The sequence below is a fragment of the Telopea speciosissima genome, unplaced genomic scaffold, assembly GCF_018873765.1.
Source record: "Telopea speciosissima isolate NSW1024214 ecotype Mountain lineage unplaced genomic scaffold, Tspe_v1 Tspe_v1.0069, whole genome shotgun sequence".
Taxonomy (NCBI): Eukaryota; Viridiplantae; Streptophyta; class Magnoliopsida; order Proteales; family Proteaceae; genus Telopea; species Telopea speciosissima.
This window is the reverse complement of record NW_025317405.1, coordinates 22,932-41,246: the sequence shown is the minus strand read 5'-3', so window position 1 is coordinate 41,246 and position 18,315 is coordinate 22,932. Positions and strand designations below refer to the sequence as shown.

Below are 18,315 nucleotides of genomic sequence, written 5' to 3'. Positions count from 1 at the left end.
ACCGCGGGGTTTCGTTCTTGTGGTTGGCTCGCCAATTGAAATTGCCTTGGGTCACCCTTGTCAACGATGAAAGTGAGGGGGATTCTAGGGTTTATAGTGGGAATTAAGGAGGGGGCTTTGGATCGAGTTCTCCAAGGGTGGAGATGAGCACTCGGCCAAAGTATGGGGCTTTTGATGGCTGGAATTGTCTAGATAGAATTTTAGAGTTTTGGGGTTTTAATGGAGATGAGGGAAGTTGGGGTTTTAATGGTGGAAAGGGGAAAAGGCTTGGATTGAGTGGAGGGAAGGTTGAGAGGGTACTGTGGTTCAAATATGATTATATTCTGATGGTGGAATTGGGGTGTGAGTGAATTAGGGTTCGGGTATTGGAGAAAATAATAAAAGGGGAATGTTAGGACTAGGCTGTAGAGGGTTTAGAAGTATAGGATTGGGGATGGGGTGACCTTGGACTTACTTAAAGATGCAGGGGAATGTAGGCAGCAACAACAACTTGAAGAAAAATCGAAACTTGAAGCAGAATACTTGAGAGAGCTTATTTGAACCACCCGGGCTTCGCATCACACATATAAATACAGTCTTTTTCTTTTATATCTCCTTATGATCTAGACTATTCACGCCGAAGACTACCTGCAACACCGGTAGATCGATCAGGGTTACCCCCTTTGAGTGCAGCGACGGATCTTTTCATAGATCTCTAGCACCGGCTATCACACAAACACTGGTTGGTATGCTTTAAGTTTCTTTGCTTTTATCTTTGTGATTTCCATGGCCATATATTCTCTTGTGGTAGTGATGTCCAGCGGAACACTGGTTTGAAGAACCGAGAGTGTTTTGGACCTTTGTCCTACCGATACCTGAGAACGGGTTTAGCCCCCAGGAAATTATCTTAGTATCTGCAATTTTTATTTATGGCTTCCCTTCCCCCATGTTTTTGTGATGATCCCACATATCCGTTCGAGCAGAGCACTCATGCCCTTACCGATCTCAAAAGTATAAGCGGCGCTATTAATTTCTTAATAGATATAACGTTAGATCACCAAGACAAAATACACCAAAAAATTGATAATTCTCTCACTCTCCTGTCTGATCTGGTTGACTCACAGCCGATCACACCCCCAGAACTCCCTCACCGGGATACTTTTCTTGTAATCAGTACCTTAACTGAACAACCCCCTTCAGACGATTATCTGTATTTAAAAGAAATTATGGATCATTGGAAAGATCGTTATAAAACGTCAACCAATTCCACAGATAAAGACCGTCTCCTTGCTATGATGCAACAATTCTATGTTGACAACCAACAGAGTTTTGTCGCACATAATTTTGTGTTTTTTTCTGATGACGAAGACGAGGTTCAAAACGAATCCTCTGCATCTTCAGACGCATCATCTTCTTCTTCTGATTCTGACTCAGAACCAAACAACCTTCCCCACAGTACCCCAACTGTAGGTGAAAGTTCTAAGCATAAGATGGACGAACAGAGCGACCATCTTGAAACCGATGAGGATTTCCACCCTCAAACCGGTCAACGCACAACCTTTGGTCACGACACTGTTTTTGCAACAGAAACAGGGGTTTGTATACCCGCAAAGATGACCTTCATAAGTATGGTTTAGCCTCAGGCGGTACCTACTTAGACCTTACCAATATAGCCATTAAAGACTATGATAAGGCAATCAATGAATGGGCTCAAACTTTTGCCATTTTAATTGCCAATAACAAGGCTACTTGGTCTGCAGATAAGTTCTTGGAGTACCTTAGTGGTTCTCTTCAAGGCGATGTTCTGCAATTTATTAAGAAATTCGACCAAACTGAAGAAGGCAAAGTTGCTAAGACCAACCTGCTTATTCTCCAAAAGAATTTTGAAAAAATATTGGTTGAATTTACGAAAATCATTAAATCTGAATTTTGTGGTTTTCATTCTCCTGACAAGCTTGCAGAAGATGTCAGTTTTAATTTAACTAAGATTAAGCTTAATAATTTACTTGAATTTGAAGCTTTTTCTAAAAAATATATGAGTCTTTACCAACTGTTAGATAGTACCAAATCTGACTATTGGAAAGATCAATTCTTCCCGAAGTTACCCCCACCTTGGGATGAATTATGTCATTCTATGTATCCAACATTTATCAACGACTCTAAGAGCGCTGATACCCTAGGAAATCGAATTAATTTTGTTTTCCGCCATATTCTGGATCATTGTCTTAAAGCTCGAGCAGCCAAAGCCATTAAACATAAGATCTCTCCCGGTCTTTGTAAAGATCTGCTCAACAACGAATTTGAATTCGGTACAAAGCCAATTCATCATTCTTTTTCTAAATCCAAATCTAAGTCCAAATTTTCCAAAAGATATCGATGGAAAAAATTTAATTCCAAGGACTTCCCCTCCAGACCTAAGAAATCGTTTTCTAAGAAACGCTTTATTAGGAAAAAACCCCCTTACACACCAAAACAGGACAAATCCAATTGCACCTGTTATTTGTGTAATGAAAAGGGCCATTTTGCCAATGAATGTCCCAACAAAACTACGAATGCTCGTAAGATGATTCGTTACCTAGACGAATTTTCATATGAAGTTATTTTCTTTCCTGAAGTTTCAGACCCCACTGAACTTCTCTATGAGTTGATTTCCGAATCCGACGATTCTCAATCTGACGAAGATTCTGATTTCTTCTTTATGGAAAATGAGACACAGGACGCACCTGTTCCAAATACCCCTATTGAGCTTCAGCCAATTCAGCCCATTGAACTTGACTCAGTAGCTCTCAACGATCTTCTATGTGAAGATGTCTCTTTTGACCCTAATCTCTTTTCTAAACTCAAAGAGGTTACCCATGATGAGGTTTACAAGCTCTCCAAGCTTAGTAATCTCTGGTCCCGGCGTTATTTCGACCAAGCCTGCGGCAATACCACTGTCCAGTCTACAGATGACGCTAGTCTTGAAATTTCTCTGTTCAATCCTGCTCAAATCAAGAGATTGATTACCAAGCACCCCAAATTGAGATACATACACATTGGTCTCATCCAGATTGAACTAACTGCTCTTTTTCGACAAGGTATCGACACTCCAGTTGTTGTTGCCAATTTCGACAAAAGATTCCTTCAAGAGCCAATCAATGCTCTTATTGGTGGAATCGAATCCAACCTAGTTAATGGTTCGGTTTGGTTCAAACTTAAACCCAATTTCTTTATTTCTGTCCATGACTCGAATCTTTGTGATTCCGTGGTTTTAAAAATTAAGATCCAATGGACCGGCATGAAAGCTGACAGTCACAACCTAGCTGTTAGTTGGAAATGTTTACATGAGTTAACAAATGTTACCTCTACTAAACTCTTGCCTCCCCCTGATAAACGGTTCGTTGAACTCTTCGAACCCCGTCCCTTTGAGCATGAGATACAACCTCGAATGCTTAATTGGCACGATATCAAACTCCCCAGTGAATGGTTAATTTCTGATATTTTAGACACTCCTCAAAATATCCATGAAGTCCAACCGACCACATTTGAACTTCAATCTTCAGGTAATAATCTTTACTTCAAAAGACGAACACCTGCTCCCAGCATGTTGACTAGGACTCCTAGCACTTCGACACAGGGCTCAACGTCCTCTCGAACCTCAGCTGCTACTCCTTCTTTACCTCGGTATATACCCACATATATACCACCCAATCAACATCCTTACTATCTGAACCCCCGGTTCTACAAAGGACCTCTACCATCTGATTATGCTCCTTCTGAAAAAGATACTGACTCAACTGCAGTCATTAACTTCTTCCACCGTTATGTTACGGACGATACCGATATAATTTTTCAGACCAACCAAAATCCGAAAAATTATACCTACGTCAAAGGACATTTCTCTTTTTCCGGGTTCAAACCCTATTCACTTGATATCCTTATGGATACTAGAGCAACCGGTTGCATTTGCAAACACAACGCAATTCCCGGTTACTTTTGGGAAAAAAATGGACATGCCTACTTATGTTAGTGGCGTTTCTGGTCCTACTAAAACCTTAGAGTACAAAGCTCTAAATGTTCCCATCTCCCTTGGAAACCACGAGTTTATCATTCCAAAACTCACTTGTTTCCCCTCCATGCATGGTGATTTCATCCTTGGCACCAATTTTCTTCAGAAATATTTGCCATTCACCCTGCTCTCCACTACCCTCCAGATCCAGCACCCTTCTGGCCCTGTAGATCTTAAACTCCTTACATCACACTCTTCGAAATGTGATAAGAATTTCACTCATGAAAGACTTGCTCCCACACGTCTTACCCCAGTTGGCGCTAGTCTAACCATTACCCATTGGTTACTAGACCTTCTCTCCCCCAACTTTAGTACTGAACCACTCCTTTGGTGGGATAAAAGCCCTCGATTTTGTACTATCCAATTGGATGCTCCACACAAGATCATCCGGGTTAAACCCATACTCTATCTCAAAGCTGACATTGAGGAATTTGACAAACAAATCCCTGAATTACTCGCTCTTGGACTTATTGAACCATCAACTAGTCCTCATACCTGTCTCGCTTTTATGGTTCGCAATCATGCAGAAATCAAGCGTGGAAAAGCTCGTATGGTTATAAACTACAAACGTTTAAACCAAAACATTGTTTTGACAGATACTTTATCCCTCGAAAAGATGTTCTCATCCATCGCGCCAAACATGCCACCATCTACAGCAAATTTGACTGTAAATCTGGCTTTTGGCAAATCAAGCTAACTGAGGAATCCAAACCTCTAACAGCTTTCTCCACCCCCTTTAATCGCCATTACCAATGGACGGTTATGCCTTTTGGACTCTGCACGGCACCACAAGTTTTCCAACGATGGATTGATTCCATTTTTGGACACCTTCCTTTTTGTGTTGCTTACATTGACGACATTCTTGTCTTCTCCAATTCCCTTGAAGAACATACCAAACATCTTCGAATAATGGGAAATCTCTTTCTTAAGCATGGTATTATCCTTTCTCAAACCAAAATCGAATTGGAAAAACCCCAAATCGAGTTTTTGGGCCTTATCGTAATCGATAACGGACTCCAAGTCTAAGATCATATTCTTATTAAAATTAAGGATTTCCCTACTGTTCTAAAAGATAAACAATATCTTCAACAGTTCTTCGGAATCCTCAACTATGGGCGTAATTACATCGAAGACCTTTCTACAAAGAAAAAAGTCTTTTACAAAAATTACGCAAAGATGTTCTTTTTACCTGGGCCAAGACTGACACACAGATAGTTCAATCCATTAAGGATGAGATTACAAACTCTTGTCCTTCGGTTTATTTCCCTCTTGCTGGTGATCTTTTAATTCTTGAAACAGATGCTAGCAATGAACATTGGGGATGTGTATTAAAAGCACGCCCTCTTAAAAATCCCTCTGACGAGCAGATTTGTGGTTATAATTCTGATAAATTTACCCCTGCTCAACTTAATTATCTTATTTATGAAAAGGAAATCTTAGCTATCGTTAATGCAATCCAACGATTCCGGATTTACCTTCTCCCTGAGAAATTTCTAATACGGACCGACAACCAGGCTGTACGCGATTTTCTCAAAACTAAACAAAAGGAAACTAACTCTCGTAGAATTAATTGGTACAACACCATTAATCAATATCAATACGAAATTGTCCATATTAAAGGCACTGACAATTTTCTTGTTGATTATCTTAGCAGAGATGAATCCCCGTCATCCTCCGGACAAAGGTAAAGGTAAAGGTAAAGCCCCTGCGACACAACATCGCAAGAGCAAAAAGGCCACCCCAGCCTTACTCCCTACCCCTCGTGGCGGTATTCTCATTCGAGAACCCCAAGCAGCAGCAGCAACTCCTACCTAAAGGACTGCTCCTCTCTACACTCGAATTCCTGCCACAACAGCGGAATTTACCCCTTCTCCCTACCAACCTTTTAGTCCCTATTTCTACCCCGGAAATAGTCAAAATCAGGACAGTCAGGATCCCTATTATCTATGGAACATGACCTCTGCCAGCTACTCCCAGGTAGTACAACAACTACCAGCGGCAATTGCTCTATCTTCTTTTGGTCAGTCAGTGACAAACACTACTGATTTCTTTAAACATGATGGTGTACCTACCAAATGGTACCATCAGATTAATACTTTGTGGAAGACAGTTGGCCGGACAGAAAAAACCATTCCGGACCACTCTTACCACTTTCTCTAAAACCCTTGGCTTGTTTTATCAGAAACAGCTCACCCTTCAAACTGTTGTACTCGACTCAGTTAAACAACTTAATTGGGACGATGTAACTTCCCCTGAAAAAGTACAAAGCTTTCTTCAGATTTCTGACTGTATCGAAGATCATATAAAAGATGCTCTCTTCGAAAAAATTAAAAGAATTTGTTTATACTTAAAGGCTCAAGAAATCCTTCCAAAAGAAATATTTCCAATGATACAACGTCATTGTAATGAAGAACAATACCAGCGCTACAAAAGCTTTATGCTGGAATATCCAAAAAATATTATGAGAACACATCACCAACAGCACCGTCTGATCTTTTACTCTGGACACGAACCCTGGAGTATTGCTGCTGTTGAATGGGGACTCGTAGGTCAACTAGTCTTTTCTAGTGACTGCACCTCCGTCCTCGACCAATTTCCATGATGATCAGAACAATGGTCGTCCATGCCACTGCCAATTGGCGTTTCTCAGGTGGACTCGAATTCACCATTACCAGTACTTTGGGATGGCGACATAGAGAACGCTTCTTCCAGCCATATCAGATTTGGCACCTCCAACCTGCTGCCTGTTACACAGTACAGGAACCAGCACTCATCACCGATGAAGACGAAGCTGCGACCATCGCCAACCGCTTCATCCACGCCGACCATCTTTACAAGCAGTCTCTCATTGCTCTACACAAAGAAGCATTGACCCTCATCTTTGAAAACGGATGCTCAAAGTACCGTTACCTTGTCTCAGACGGCCGACGAATCTTCGTCGCCCAATTCCTCATGGATTACGAAATCCCAATGGATATTGCTGCCGACACCTATCTCCTTGTCCAGAACCTGCAGACACTCTCTCTGTTAGATGTTCTGGCAACTCTCCTTGCTGAAGTTGAAGAATCTCTGGAAGAAATGGCTGCACATGAAGCCGCTGAACAAGCCGCTGCAGAAAACCTCTCTCCAGCTCACGCCTCCGACATCAGCCTCAATGACGACTGACCTCATCATGACATCATCATGAACAGTGACGCAGCCCTACGTCAGCAGTTACTATTCGGATTTTAAAACAAAATTTGGAATCCGACGTCGACCTCTCCCTCTATATAAGAGAAGCTCTTCTCTCTTTTGAGAACAAGCTCCGCTCCCCAAGGCTCTCTTCTGCCTTCACCTCTCATCTTCTATCCCCATTTCGATACTTTCCGCTTCATTTTTATTTTGGTAAAAGTGGAGATAATGTAGCTCCACGATTTCATTAACTTAAATAGGGCTTAACAGCCAAGAAACATATTCAGCCTAGGAGTTTAAGTGTCCCTGGTGACCTGTCTAATCCACACTCCTCTCTAAATCATGCGAGTGTGATGTGGACCCAAAAAAAAGAGTAAAATTCCATAATAAATTAAAGGTGATTCAAGTCACTTAAACTGGACCACAGGTTGAACCAGTTTGGACCGGTTCAACTTAAAACAAAAAAATAACTAAAAAATAAATATGGATCCACCTAACACTACTGACTATATTACGTGGTAGCAGCTTATTCTTCTTCCTCTTGCGGATGTAGGGCTGTAGCTCTGCATCATATTACCTTGCTGCCGCCGATTCATTTCAGCACACTTCCCACCATCAAAACTTAATGTAACCTTCACTGGAAGACTCCCCTACATCAACTTAGCCTAACTCTAAACATCAAACCCCTAGGTCCCATTAAACCCTAACCCCTAATTTGACCAAAATAACTAATTTTGACCTACCCGAATTACTGTTCATAGCAGATCATTGTTATTGGCTTCTAGTTGGATTCCTACCAATTTAGGACTACATTACAATGCCACCTCAAACAACTTGCTTAACTTATTGTTTATTGGAGCTTCTCTTAAATTTATCTCTTATATGTTCGTTCCTTATTCTATTTTTACTGCTCACCCTTTTTGATGCAATTGCCTTAGCCTGGCTGAATTGACTTGACCCACTTTGGATGCCCAAACCAAGGATTGGTCATAAACCGTTTTCTGATCTGGCCAGGGTTGGTAGTTTACTTAGGATGCAATCTTTTATTTTATTTTGAATGGGTAGGTTACGTAGTGATTTCGTAGGTAGTTTCTTCCTTGACTTGTTTCCAATTTAGTTAGGTTACTATTTCTATGCAAAAGGCTTCTCTATATATGCATTGTAATATGGTTGAAGAGTAGAAAACTGAATATTGAAATTGATAGTTTGCTCAAGAAAGTGATTGTGCGTGTATGCTCCTCTTCTCTCCCCCCTGCAACTTTGATTCTTTCCAGATTTTCCCTCTTCTCCTAACCGGTACGCTATCATTTTGGTATCAGAGATGAAGGATTCATCTCCACTATCAATCTATCTCATCCCTTTCTCCTTCTTCCCTATATTCCTTTTTCTCCATGCTGTTTTACATTACTGTTACACCAGTATCACATCTCCTTCCCATCTTCCGCATCACCCCTGCCCCTCTTCCTTTCCTTCGACTCCATTGAAACCCAATCGTAGCAACCCGCCACTGTAATTCCCACCGCCAAACCCCAATCTCAATCTATGTAGCCCTCTTTCTTTCTTCGATTGAACGCCTCCTGACTCTAGGGTTCAGTTGATTAAAAAAAGGTGAACAGAAAAGAGAGCGAGAGTTTGCACATGCACAGAAAAAAGAGAGGAAGAGGCAAGAAGAGATAGAGACAAAATAAAAGAAAACTCAATCATACATGATTTCTCGTAGCAATTCCATCACCAGCTTCTTCGGGTCGTCTACCTTCGCTATCGCCAATTGCAACTCCCTACCCTCCCGGTTCCTTCACTGGTTGGGTCATTATCCAAATAGGAGGCTCCATCGAAGCCCTTAGCGACCTCCTTTGAAGTCGCTGCAGCCTCCTTTGTCACAAGTCACGACCCATAGCATCCTTCGAAATCACAAGTTCCCCTCCATCCTCGCAGTCTACTTTCCTCTAGTCTTCTCCTCTGGTTCGTATAATCAGATTCCAAGCCTAATACGGTACCCAACTACCCACCCACACCACTAATGATATTTCTTCTTTTGTCTTCTGTTGTATTAGTTTCCAATAATACCCCTGCCTTCAGTTCTTATAATCTGTTCTCCTTTTTACTTTAGATTCGTTCAAAGTAGCTCCCAGCCCTTTTTTTATTTTATTTACCATCATATCCTTTCTTTGTTTGTCTTACCATCATATCATCACCTTATAAACTTCAAAAATAAAAAATAAAATCATACACCAGGGAGCCTGATCTGAATGTGACTAGTCAGCTAATCTAAGATTAGTTCAAATAATTATGTGCTTAAGGCTGATCCTTGATGTAATTCAACTGTAGTTGGAAATTATTCTGCTTTTCGGAAGGGCTACCCCGTGTTGGGTGGCTTCAACCTAAGCTAGGCAAGCCCTTGAATAAAGGGAGCGCAAGAATTGTCTTAGATTCATTTTATTTTCTATCAATTTCAGCCAACTCCCCTGTTTCCTCCCTTTGGACTAACTTTACTATGTTGATTCAAAATTTTTGGTAGCATACGCTTGTATGGTTTACCCTTTATTTATTATAAGATATTTTTTGCATTCAATTTTTGTAAATTGCTTTTTGGTTTTTTGGTACAGTATCATGCATATCTTTAATTGTGTGCACGATCTGTTATTGATTTGATAACAGATAATTTCTGGTGTGGAGTACTGCCACAGAAATATGGTGGTTCATAGGGATCTTAAGCCAGAGAATCTGCTTTTGGATTCCAAATGCAATGTTAAGATTGCTGATTTTGGCTTGAGCAATGTCATGCGGGATGGCCATTTCCTGAAAACAAGCTGCGGAAGTCCAAACTATGCTGCCCCAGAGGTATAGAAGACTTGCCATCATATCCTGGTATATGGCTTGCATTTATTTTGAAGGATGTAAAATGACTTGTAATATGCCATGTAACTGCAACCTTTGTGTAGGTTATTTCTGGGAAACTATACGCTGGGCCTGAGGTTGATGTTTGGAGCTGTGGTGTAATCTTATATGCTCTTCTTTGCGGTACCCTTCCTTTTGATGATGAAAACATTCCTAACCTATTCAAGAAAATAAAGGTATTTTCCAGTAACTGGTTTTTATATGAGTATTTTTCAGTAGCTATGATTTGAATATATCAAATTCTGTAATTTGTAATATTGAGTATCTTAGATGTAGTTGCCATCTATAAAGAAGACCTGCAACCTTGTTTATTATGAATGAGATAAACAGACGGCCTTTTGTAAGAATGGAATCAGCAGATGGCCTTTTTGAGCATGAAATTCTTTAGTGTTCCTGATTCCTTGTATTCTGTTTGTTTATTGTACTTTCCTCAATACTGGCATTACTATTTGTTGCTATGCCCTGAATTTTTATCCTTTTGTCTCATAGGGTGGAATATATACTCTTCCAAGTCATTTATCAGCTGGAGCAAGGGATTTGATCCCTAGAATGCTTGTTGTAGAGCCAATGAAGCGAATGACTATTCCTGAAATCCGTCAGCATCCATGGTTCCAAGCTCATCTTCCCCGCTATTTAGCTGTGCCTCCACCTGATTCAATGCAACAGGCAAAAAAGGTATGATCTTTCATTTAAAGGAAGATGATGTAAAGTGGAGCTGCTGCATTGATTTTTATCTTTAAATATAGGGATTTTTTTTTTTTAAAATGTTTGTGCGATGGGTTTTGTTTCTGGAATGGTTCTATGAGTTACGGACTTGGTAATGTTGAAATAATAGACAAAGAATGAGGAAGAAGAAGACTGTGTATGAAGGCTTCCAACCAAAACCTTGGAAGAGATTCCAATATCTTATCCAAGATTTTTATTCAATTTCAAAAAACTTTAATTTCATTTATGGATTAATTAAATGTGCAGTTTTTCCCTAACAAAGATATAAGGAAAAGTTGACTTCCTAGATCGTAATGTGGACCACAGAGAAATAAAGGACATCGCCTCACCTGTCTCTTCTTTCTATCGTTTATGTTCCATTTGATTATCTCTTCAGAGATTGATATCCAATGATTGACTTCATAGTCAGAGTCCAACCATAGAAGGGTTTCAAGATATTCACAAGATAAATTTTGATGCTTGTTACTGGGCAAATCCAGTTTCATCTGGCATAGCAGGTTGAGAGCAGAGCTGTCATTTGCTGCCTAGTATTTTTCAGGTGACCAGGCTAGGATTGTAGCATATTATTGCGGGCTGAGATTTGATTACTGCAGTCGGTTGGGTTTGCAGTGGTTCACCTGACATCCACAATCAACCTATTGCTAATTGTTGCATGGATGACGTAGACAAGCAAGAAATTATGAGAGCAAGATTGTGTTTTGGGAATTGTGTCATTGTTAGATTGCTTGCTTTCTGCCTTCTGTAGCCTTTGGCCATTTCTTCCACCTCTTTTGATTTCATTTGTATGTATTTTTTTTTGGGGTGGGGGAAGGATTCTGGCAATCTCTCAAAGGGATTTGTTGTGCCAGTATTTTTCTTTGTTCCTAATAGTATTGTTACTTTTTAATTGGGGGTGGGGGGGAGATACTGCTCTGTGCTTCTCACCAAGGTTCTAAAACTCAGGTTTCGACCAGCCAGAAACCAAGATCTGGTTGAAACCTGTGATTTTTTCCCAGCCAACTTGAGCTGGTGGTTTCGAGGCCCAAAACTGCTTTTTTTGATCTGATTTTTTGTATACAACCTATTTTTGACATTCTAAACACAATGTATGAACTATTTTCACAAAAAAAAAACTTGTGGTTTTTTACCCAAGTTTACTAGTGTACGCACATTGTACTGAGAATCATAGTTGTCAAGACAGATTATTTATGCCAAATATCATTTAAGTACCCCCTGTTTGAATCCAATAAAAATAGTTAAAAAAATCAAATACCAAAAGGATAAAAAATCAACCTACCAGTTCAAGAACAAAAATTGAATTTTTCGGCGGTAGGTGAAAATTTCCACTTTCTGATGTTGGGATTTTTCTCAAATCTATAAATTCCATAAATCTTAATATGGTAAAAATTGTTAAAAACCAAAAGTACGGTAAAATATTCATATGTTTTGACGTCAAAGAAATTATTTTCATTCAGAGCCATTCTGTTGCTTGAACCTCAAAGCAATCTTTCTTGGTCTTAATGGTTGCTCGAACCTCTCTAGGGGCCTGTCAACTACCCTTCGCTACCCCTAACACATCTTTCACAACCCTCTTAATACACGTCCACATCGCATTGGTCTCTCTCTCAAAGTCACACTTTCCTTGTTTGACCGCATTGTCAGTAAATGTCCTTAGGGGCTCCCCGTTTAATCTCCAACACCTTATCTAGGGTTGTAGGTTCCCTTCTCTTACACTTCTATGCACCATAGTTATCAAGGCGGGAAGGCGACCATGGCGTTTTAGAGGGTCAAAATTCAAGGTGACACTGCCATGGCGGCAAGACGACCAAGGAGACTAGAAGCCATTGCGACGCCTTTATAACTATGGTGTGCACTGAGGCACATACCCAGGGCCACCAGTCTATGTTGGGTGGTTAGGCTCTCCCAAGGGATAACCTTGCAGTCCTTGCACACCAATCTCTATGCCCTTGTTGTAAGGAAGAAGTCTATTTGGCTGGTATGGTTCCCATTTTTACATGTAACTAAGTGCTCCTCTCATTTTTCAAAGAAAGTGTTCACAATGGAAAGATCGTAAGGTACCACAAAGTCTAGGATTGAGGTCCCCTTCTCGTTCCTCACCCCAACTCCGTAACCTCCATGGACACTTTCATATCCTTTACGATCACGCCCAACATGTCCGCTCTGGAGTTGGTTGATGTTATGAGGAGACCAAGGATAAATATCTGAAAACAAATAAAAGACTTAAATAAATAAATTACTTCCAAGTTGGACCGGTTCTTGGCTTGGGCCTCCAAAGCGGGTCTTGTTTGTCTTGCCAGGCTAGAGCAACTGCATCAGTATCCTATACCTAATTTCTTATTTTCATCTCTTTTCCCCCCCTTCCGTCGATCTGATTTCTTCCCTTGACAATGCAATTGCTTCCTTTATTTTGGATCTGATCATAGATTTGATCATTGGGTCTGCTTGCATTTGAGATCCATAATCCGATTTTTCAAATTACATTAAGGACACTATCAAAACAGTGACAATCTGATTTTTAGAATAGAAAAGAAAAGTACTGACTGCTGAAATCAGATTTCGAATCTCAAATTCTGTTGATTAGAAAATTAGAATCCTACTGGCAGAAGGTTTCTTAATTAACAGTCCTGTTGACTGAAGATTTTGATATCAACAGCAACAATACTGTAGAAATTAAATATATAAAGATGTAATGTATCTTCAGGTTTCAAACAATCAAAATCAACTTAATTATCATGTACACGAGAATAGAATTGATAACTGACTTGATTGCAGGAATTGAGCAATGAAGAAAGAGATCGGAAGAAGAATAGAAAGGAGGATGTGACTAGTCTTCTCACCTAGTCTTATTGAAATCCTACCAGTAAAATTATCTTCATTCAATAATAAAATCGTAGTGGCCCTTAAAATGCTTTATAGAAGCAGGAAATGACAATCATATTTGCCCTAGGAAACTATCCTATAAAAAGAGGTAGACCTAAGTAGATTAGGATAATACCCTTCTTCTGTCTACTGGAGTAGAAGTCTCCTAATCATACTAGGAATTTAAAAAGTGAAAGAAAACCAACTAATAAGAGGACTGGAATTTATAAAGAATATTCCAGCCTATACTAATAAGTAAATAAATCCTAAATAAGGCCCCACGATTCTGGTTGAGTGAACCAGAAAACACCCTTCAAACTGAGTAAACTCAGTGTCTTCTTTCTCCTCCTTTGGTATTTTTTAGAGTACCTGTCTTGTTGATCTGCGTCAAGTAGTTTTGAGTCTTTTGACCCTTGTTTTGTTTTTATTTTTATTTTTATTTTTTTATAATGATGTATAGAAAGTTTTAAATTGTGGTTCTCAGGTCTACTATAACTGTTAACATATAATTTTTTGCGTATAAAAGTGAAAATAAGGAGCTATGTTTTGTTTATTATACCATTCAGAAAACTTATTGAACTATTATGCTGCCATTCTTGCAGATTGATGAAGATATTCTTCAGGAAGTAGTGAAGATGGGATTTGACAGGAACCAACTGGTTGAGTCTCTTCGCAACAGGAAAACAAATGATGTATGGAATTCTTGATATTTTGGCTGGATTTGTCTTTGTTAATTTGACGTGGTTGTCTAACTTGTTCCAAATTTTTCCAGGGTACTGTTGCATATTATCTGTTGTTGGACAACCGGTTCCGGGTTTCTAGTGGCTATCTTGGAGCTGAGTTTCAGGAGTCGATGGTTTGTTTATTGGCTAGAATTAGATGCTTTAATAGATTTGGCCTTTTTATAATGAACAAAGCTGAAAGGAGAATTGTGTGTGGTTATCAAATTCTGTGCATAACATGCCATTGTGGCATTCATGAATGGATTTCACGTTACAGACCTGGATCAGAAATTTGACTGACTGGATTAGTTGGTCCAGTCCATAAGATTGATTTTTTCTGAACTTGACATCATTGGTGATTACTGGTGTACACTTTGTAGAACTTTTGTGGAGCTACCTGCTATATCTTTTTAGGTTGCTGAATTTTATATCCATCTATCCCATCCTTAAATGCAGGAGAATGGGGCATACTATTGAAGGGGATTGGTATGTCTCATAGTAGGGTGACAAATGGGAGGGTATCACCAATCCCATTATAGACCATTTTTCAAAGGTTGTAAACTAATATTTTAAAACATGTCTAGTTTACCTGTTTAGTGAGTGTCTCTTGGTTATGGAAGCTGAGAGAAAGTAATGAGCTGGCTGATGGGTTGGCTAAGCAAGACGTAGTTTGGTCTAGGCGTAGTTTATGGAATATTACCCTTGAAGAGATTCTGTCCTCCGTTTTTTTTTTTTCTCATTTTTTCTTTTTGATTCCTTGTTTGTGGGTTTTGGTTTGGTGGTGGTGTGTTTATTTTAACCCATTGCCATCCCTACTCGGTGCCCCATATCATCCTACATGTGCAGCATCATAGTTGTCAAGTCATGCCTAGGCATCCAGACACTTTTTTTGGTCCAAGGCGACATCATGCCTTGTTTGATGCAAAAAAGGCAACCACCGTGGATGCCTTGGCATCGCCCTGTGGGTGACAGCACACACTATACTATACATTTTTTGACACTTAATGAGTTTACGTTAATTGCTTCTTTTTATATATGAAATATGCTTATATCCTATGCTTTGTTTCTTATATGTTGTTTTTTTCTCATATTAGGTCATTACTCGCATGACTATTTTATATTTTAGGATATGGCTTTTATGTTGCACCTTAGCATAAGTATTTAAAATTACCAGTGCTATAGTACATATGTTGTGTGTGTAGGGCGGCCCTTCCAACTCCTTGGGTCACCTAGTCGCCTTGACAACTATGTGCAACTTTTATATTTGTTCGCTTTCTTAGACTATTGTTTCAATTTGTTTAGTGGATTATCTTTTGTTATCACTATTGAATATGCGGATTACATGTATTTCCAGGAATGCAATTTCACACGTATGCATCCAGGTGAAGCTGCATCTTCTGCCATTGGGCATCGACTGCCGGGATATATGGAGCATCAGGGAATTGGCTTAAGAACCCAATTCCCTGTTGAGAGGAAATGGGCTCTTGGACTTCAGGTTGAATTTATTCCATTCATTTGGATGTAATACAGGATATATGGTTGCAGACTAGTTATCCCAGCCAAATACATTACATTTCTCTAAGGGGTTAGCCTGCCAATAGGTGGTGCTGGTAAATGAGTGAACAATCAACCCTATTATTCCAGAATTCTAATAAATTGATGGAGAAAGTTTTCCTACATCCTTAGTGTAGGATTAAGACACTTCTCTAGGATTATTAAAACTCCCCCCTATTGCACGAAATCGATAATACCTCCACCCCTTCTGTGCACCCTCTCCCTTGACTGTGGCTGAAGGAAAACCACCCACTAAATCAATTACCAAACTGGTGTATAGCACAATTCTTCAAATCTATGGAAGTATCTGATCTGAAACATTGCTGGCCTGGGGTATCTGACTCTTGACTGGTTTGGTGATTTCAATCCTACTATATTTAATTGTAGTGGAGGGTGATTGCCTCATTTAGTCCTTAAAAACATGTATGGTAAGCCTTGTTTCTTATTTTCGTTAACACCTAGTGATTGGTTCATTCTTGACAGTCTCGAGCTCATCCTCGTGAGATAATGACTGAGGTTCTAAAAGCTCTTCAAGCACTGGAGGTGTGTTGGAAAAAAATTGGTCACTACAACATGAAGTGCCGATATCCTCGCTTTCCAGGCGGTTCTGAAGGCATGGTCAACAGTGCAGTGCATGGTAACCATTACTTTGCGGATGAATCTGCAATTGTTGAGAATGATGGGGTTAGTAGGCAAACAAATGTAGTCAAGTTTGAGTTGCAGGTATGCCTGGTTCTCTGTATCCCTTGTGTTTAATTTTGACACGATTTGTTGGCTTTTGACTTTTATTTTCTGGAAGATCTTATATCTTTATATTTAAGGCCCTGTCAAATGGAGTCACTGGTGTGGTCTACACTCTACCCCCAAAACATATTTAGTAATAGACACTAGATTGATGGATCATATCTGGTAGGCCCTTGGTCAGACATCAAGATTATTGGATGATCCTAGCTACATTTATTGGCACGGTTTTAATGACAGATTTGGTTAACGAATATGAAAAAGTTAATAGGATTGTTAGGATCTTCCAATTAAGTCCTTTTTGCCCTGAGGAAATTTACTTGAACCACTTACCAATGATTTTGCAGATTTTACAAAATCTTGACTTTTTAAGCATTTATTGAATTGTTTTTCTGTGACATGGCAAACATAGTTTAGGCTGAATTAGCTTCATTAGAGTTTGACTTGGATCATATATGGACCTTCTAAGTGCCAACTGAACTGTTGTGTGCCCAAAAAAAGGACCACATGGGGTAGCATGGCCAGGTGGATCAACCATAAAACCAGTGTACATGTGTGCGCTTATGTGCATCTCTTTTTTTTTTAGGATTTTATCGGGGGAGGGGAAGGAGAGAAGTGAAGCCAGGGTTCGATCTCAAAGCTTGGTTACAATTAGCCAAATTCCTTATCAGCTGTGCTGCTAGCACCTTAAGATGCTGCTTAGTTATAATTCAAAGGTCTTATTATGTATGTAAAATCTCGACCTCTGATTAGTTGGGATTAATTAAGGGAAGAAAAATAAAAATAAAATAAAATGTAGGAACTTCCCAGGTTATTATGAACAATGATTATGTAACTAACATGAAAACTTACTAACTAGATAGATTAATTAAAGTTTAGGTCACTTTTCAACTAAATTACTTGGATTTGATTGGGAAGATATGAGGACCAAGGGAGAAAGCTTCATTACCATATTTGGCAGACATTCCTGAATGTCAGTCTTTTCACCCAAATAAAAAGAAATGGTAAGATTTTGTCTTGATTACCTAAGTTTCTATTTTCTTTTGTTAAATTAATTCACTTCCTCCTTTTCCCATGTGACCAGGCGGAGTCTAGTTTTTAGCTCTGTGAGAGTGTTTTTTCTCCCTTGGGTAGGGCTAAGGCGGGTTTTGTCCCCCGTTGTATTTTGGATTCATTTTGTTTTATTTCAGTAAAGCTTAAGGGCTGCCCTGGGTCCCAGATAATATTTGGGATACAAAAATGGGGATGTGGGTTTAAAACTGAAATTACATTCAACTTTTCCCATCTTAGAATGTGTTTGGTGTAGGAGAGTAGGTAAGTGAAGGTGGAAGAATTTGTTCGGTTGTGCTAAGAAATTGCAAAAAAATGAGTTAGATCCATCATTTTTTTAAGGTTTCATGCAGTATCTCACAAATTCTCGACATTTGGTTGAGGGCGAGATAAGTGGATTAGAAAAGCACTATATTGTCTATTCCCATTGCTACCACTTCTTCAAATTACCAAACTACCTGAAAATGGTAAAAAAAATGAACTTTTGACAAACTATCTAGACAAAAAACAAGTGATTGACCAACTCTATAATTTTCAAAAGACTAGGTCTTCATGGATTCGAGGATA

The 18,315-nt window shown here is 39.4% G+C and overlaps 1 protein-coding gene across 2 annotated transcripts in view; it reads left to right on the top strand.

Annotated features, from left to right (window-relative positions):
• Nucleotides 1-18,315, top strand: part of LOC122647507 (SNF1-related protein kinase catalytic subunit alpha KIN10) — a 56,927-nt gene that overhangs the window by 17,453 nt on the left and 21,159 nt on the right. For both annotated transcript variants that reach the window (XM_043840896.1, XM_043840895.1), the window contains 7 exons: nt 9,857-10,039; nt 10,141-10,272; nt 10,586-10,771; nt 14,284-14,373; nt 14,454-14,537; nt 15,758-15,898; nt 16,441-16,680. In XM_043840896.1, the coding sequence (XP_043696831.1) occupies nt 9,857-10,039; nt 10,141-10,272; nt 10,586-10,771; nt 14,284-14,373; nt 14,454-14,537; nt 15,758-15,898; nt 16,441-16,680 (1,056 nt within the window). The remainder of the gene's footprint in view (nt 1-9,856; nt 10,040-10,140; nt 10,273-10,585; nt 10,772-14,283; nt 14,374-14,453; nt 14,538-15,757; nt 15,899-16,440; nt 16,681-18,315) is intronic.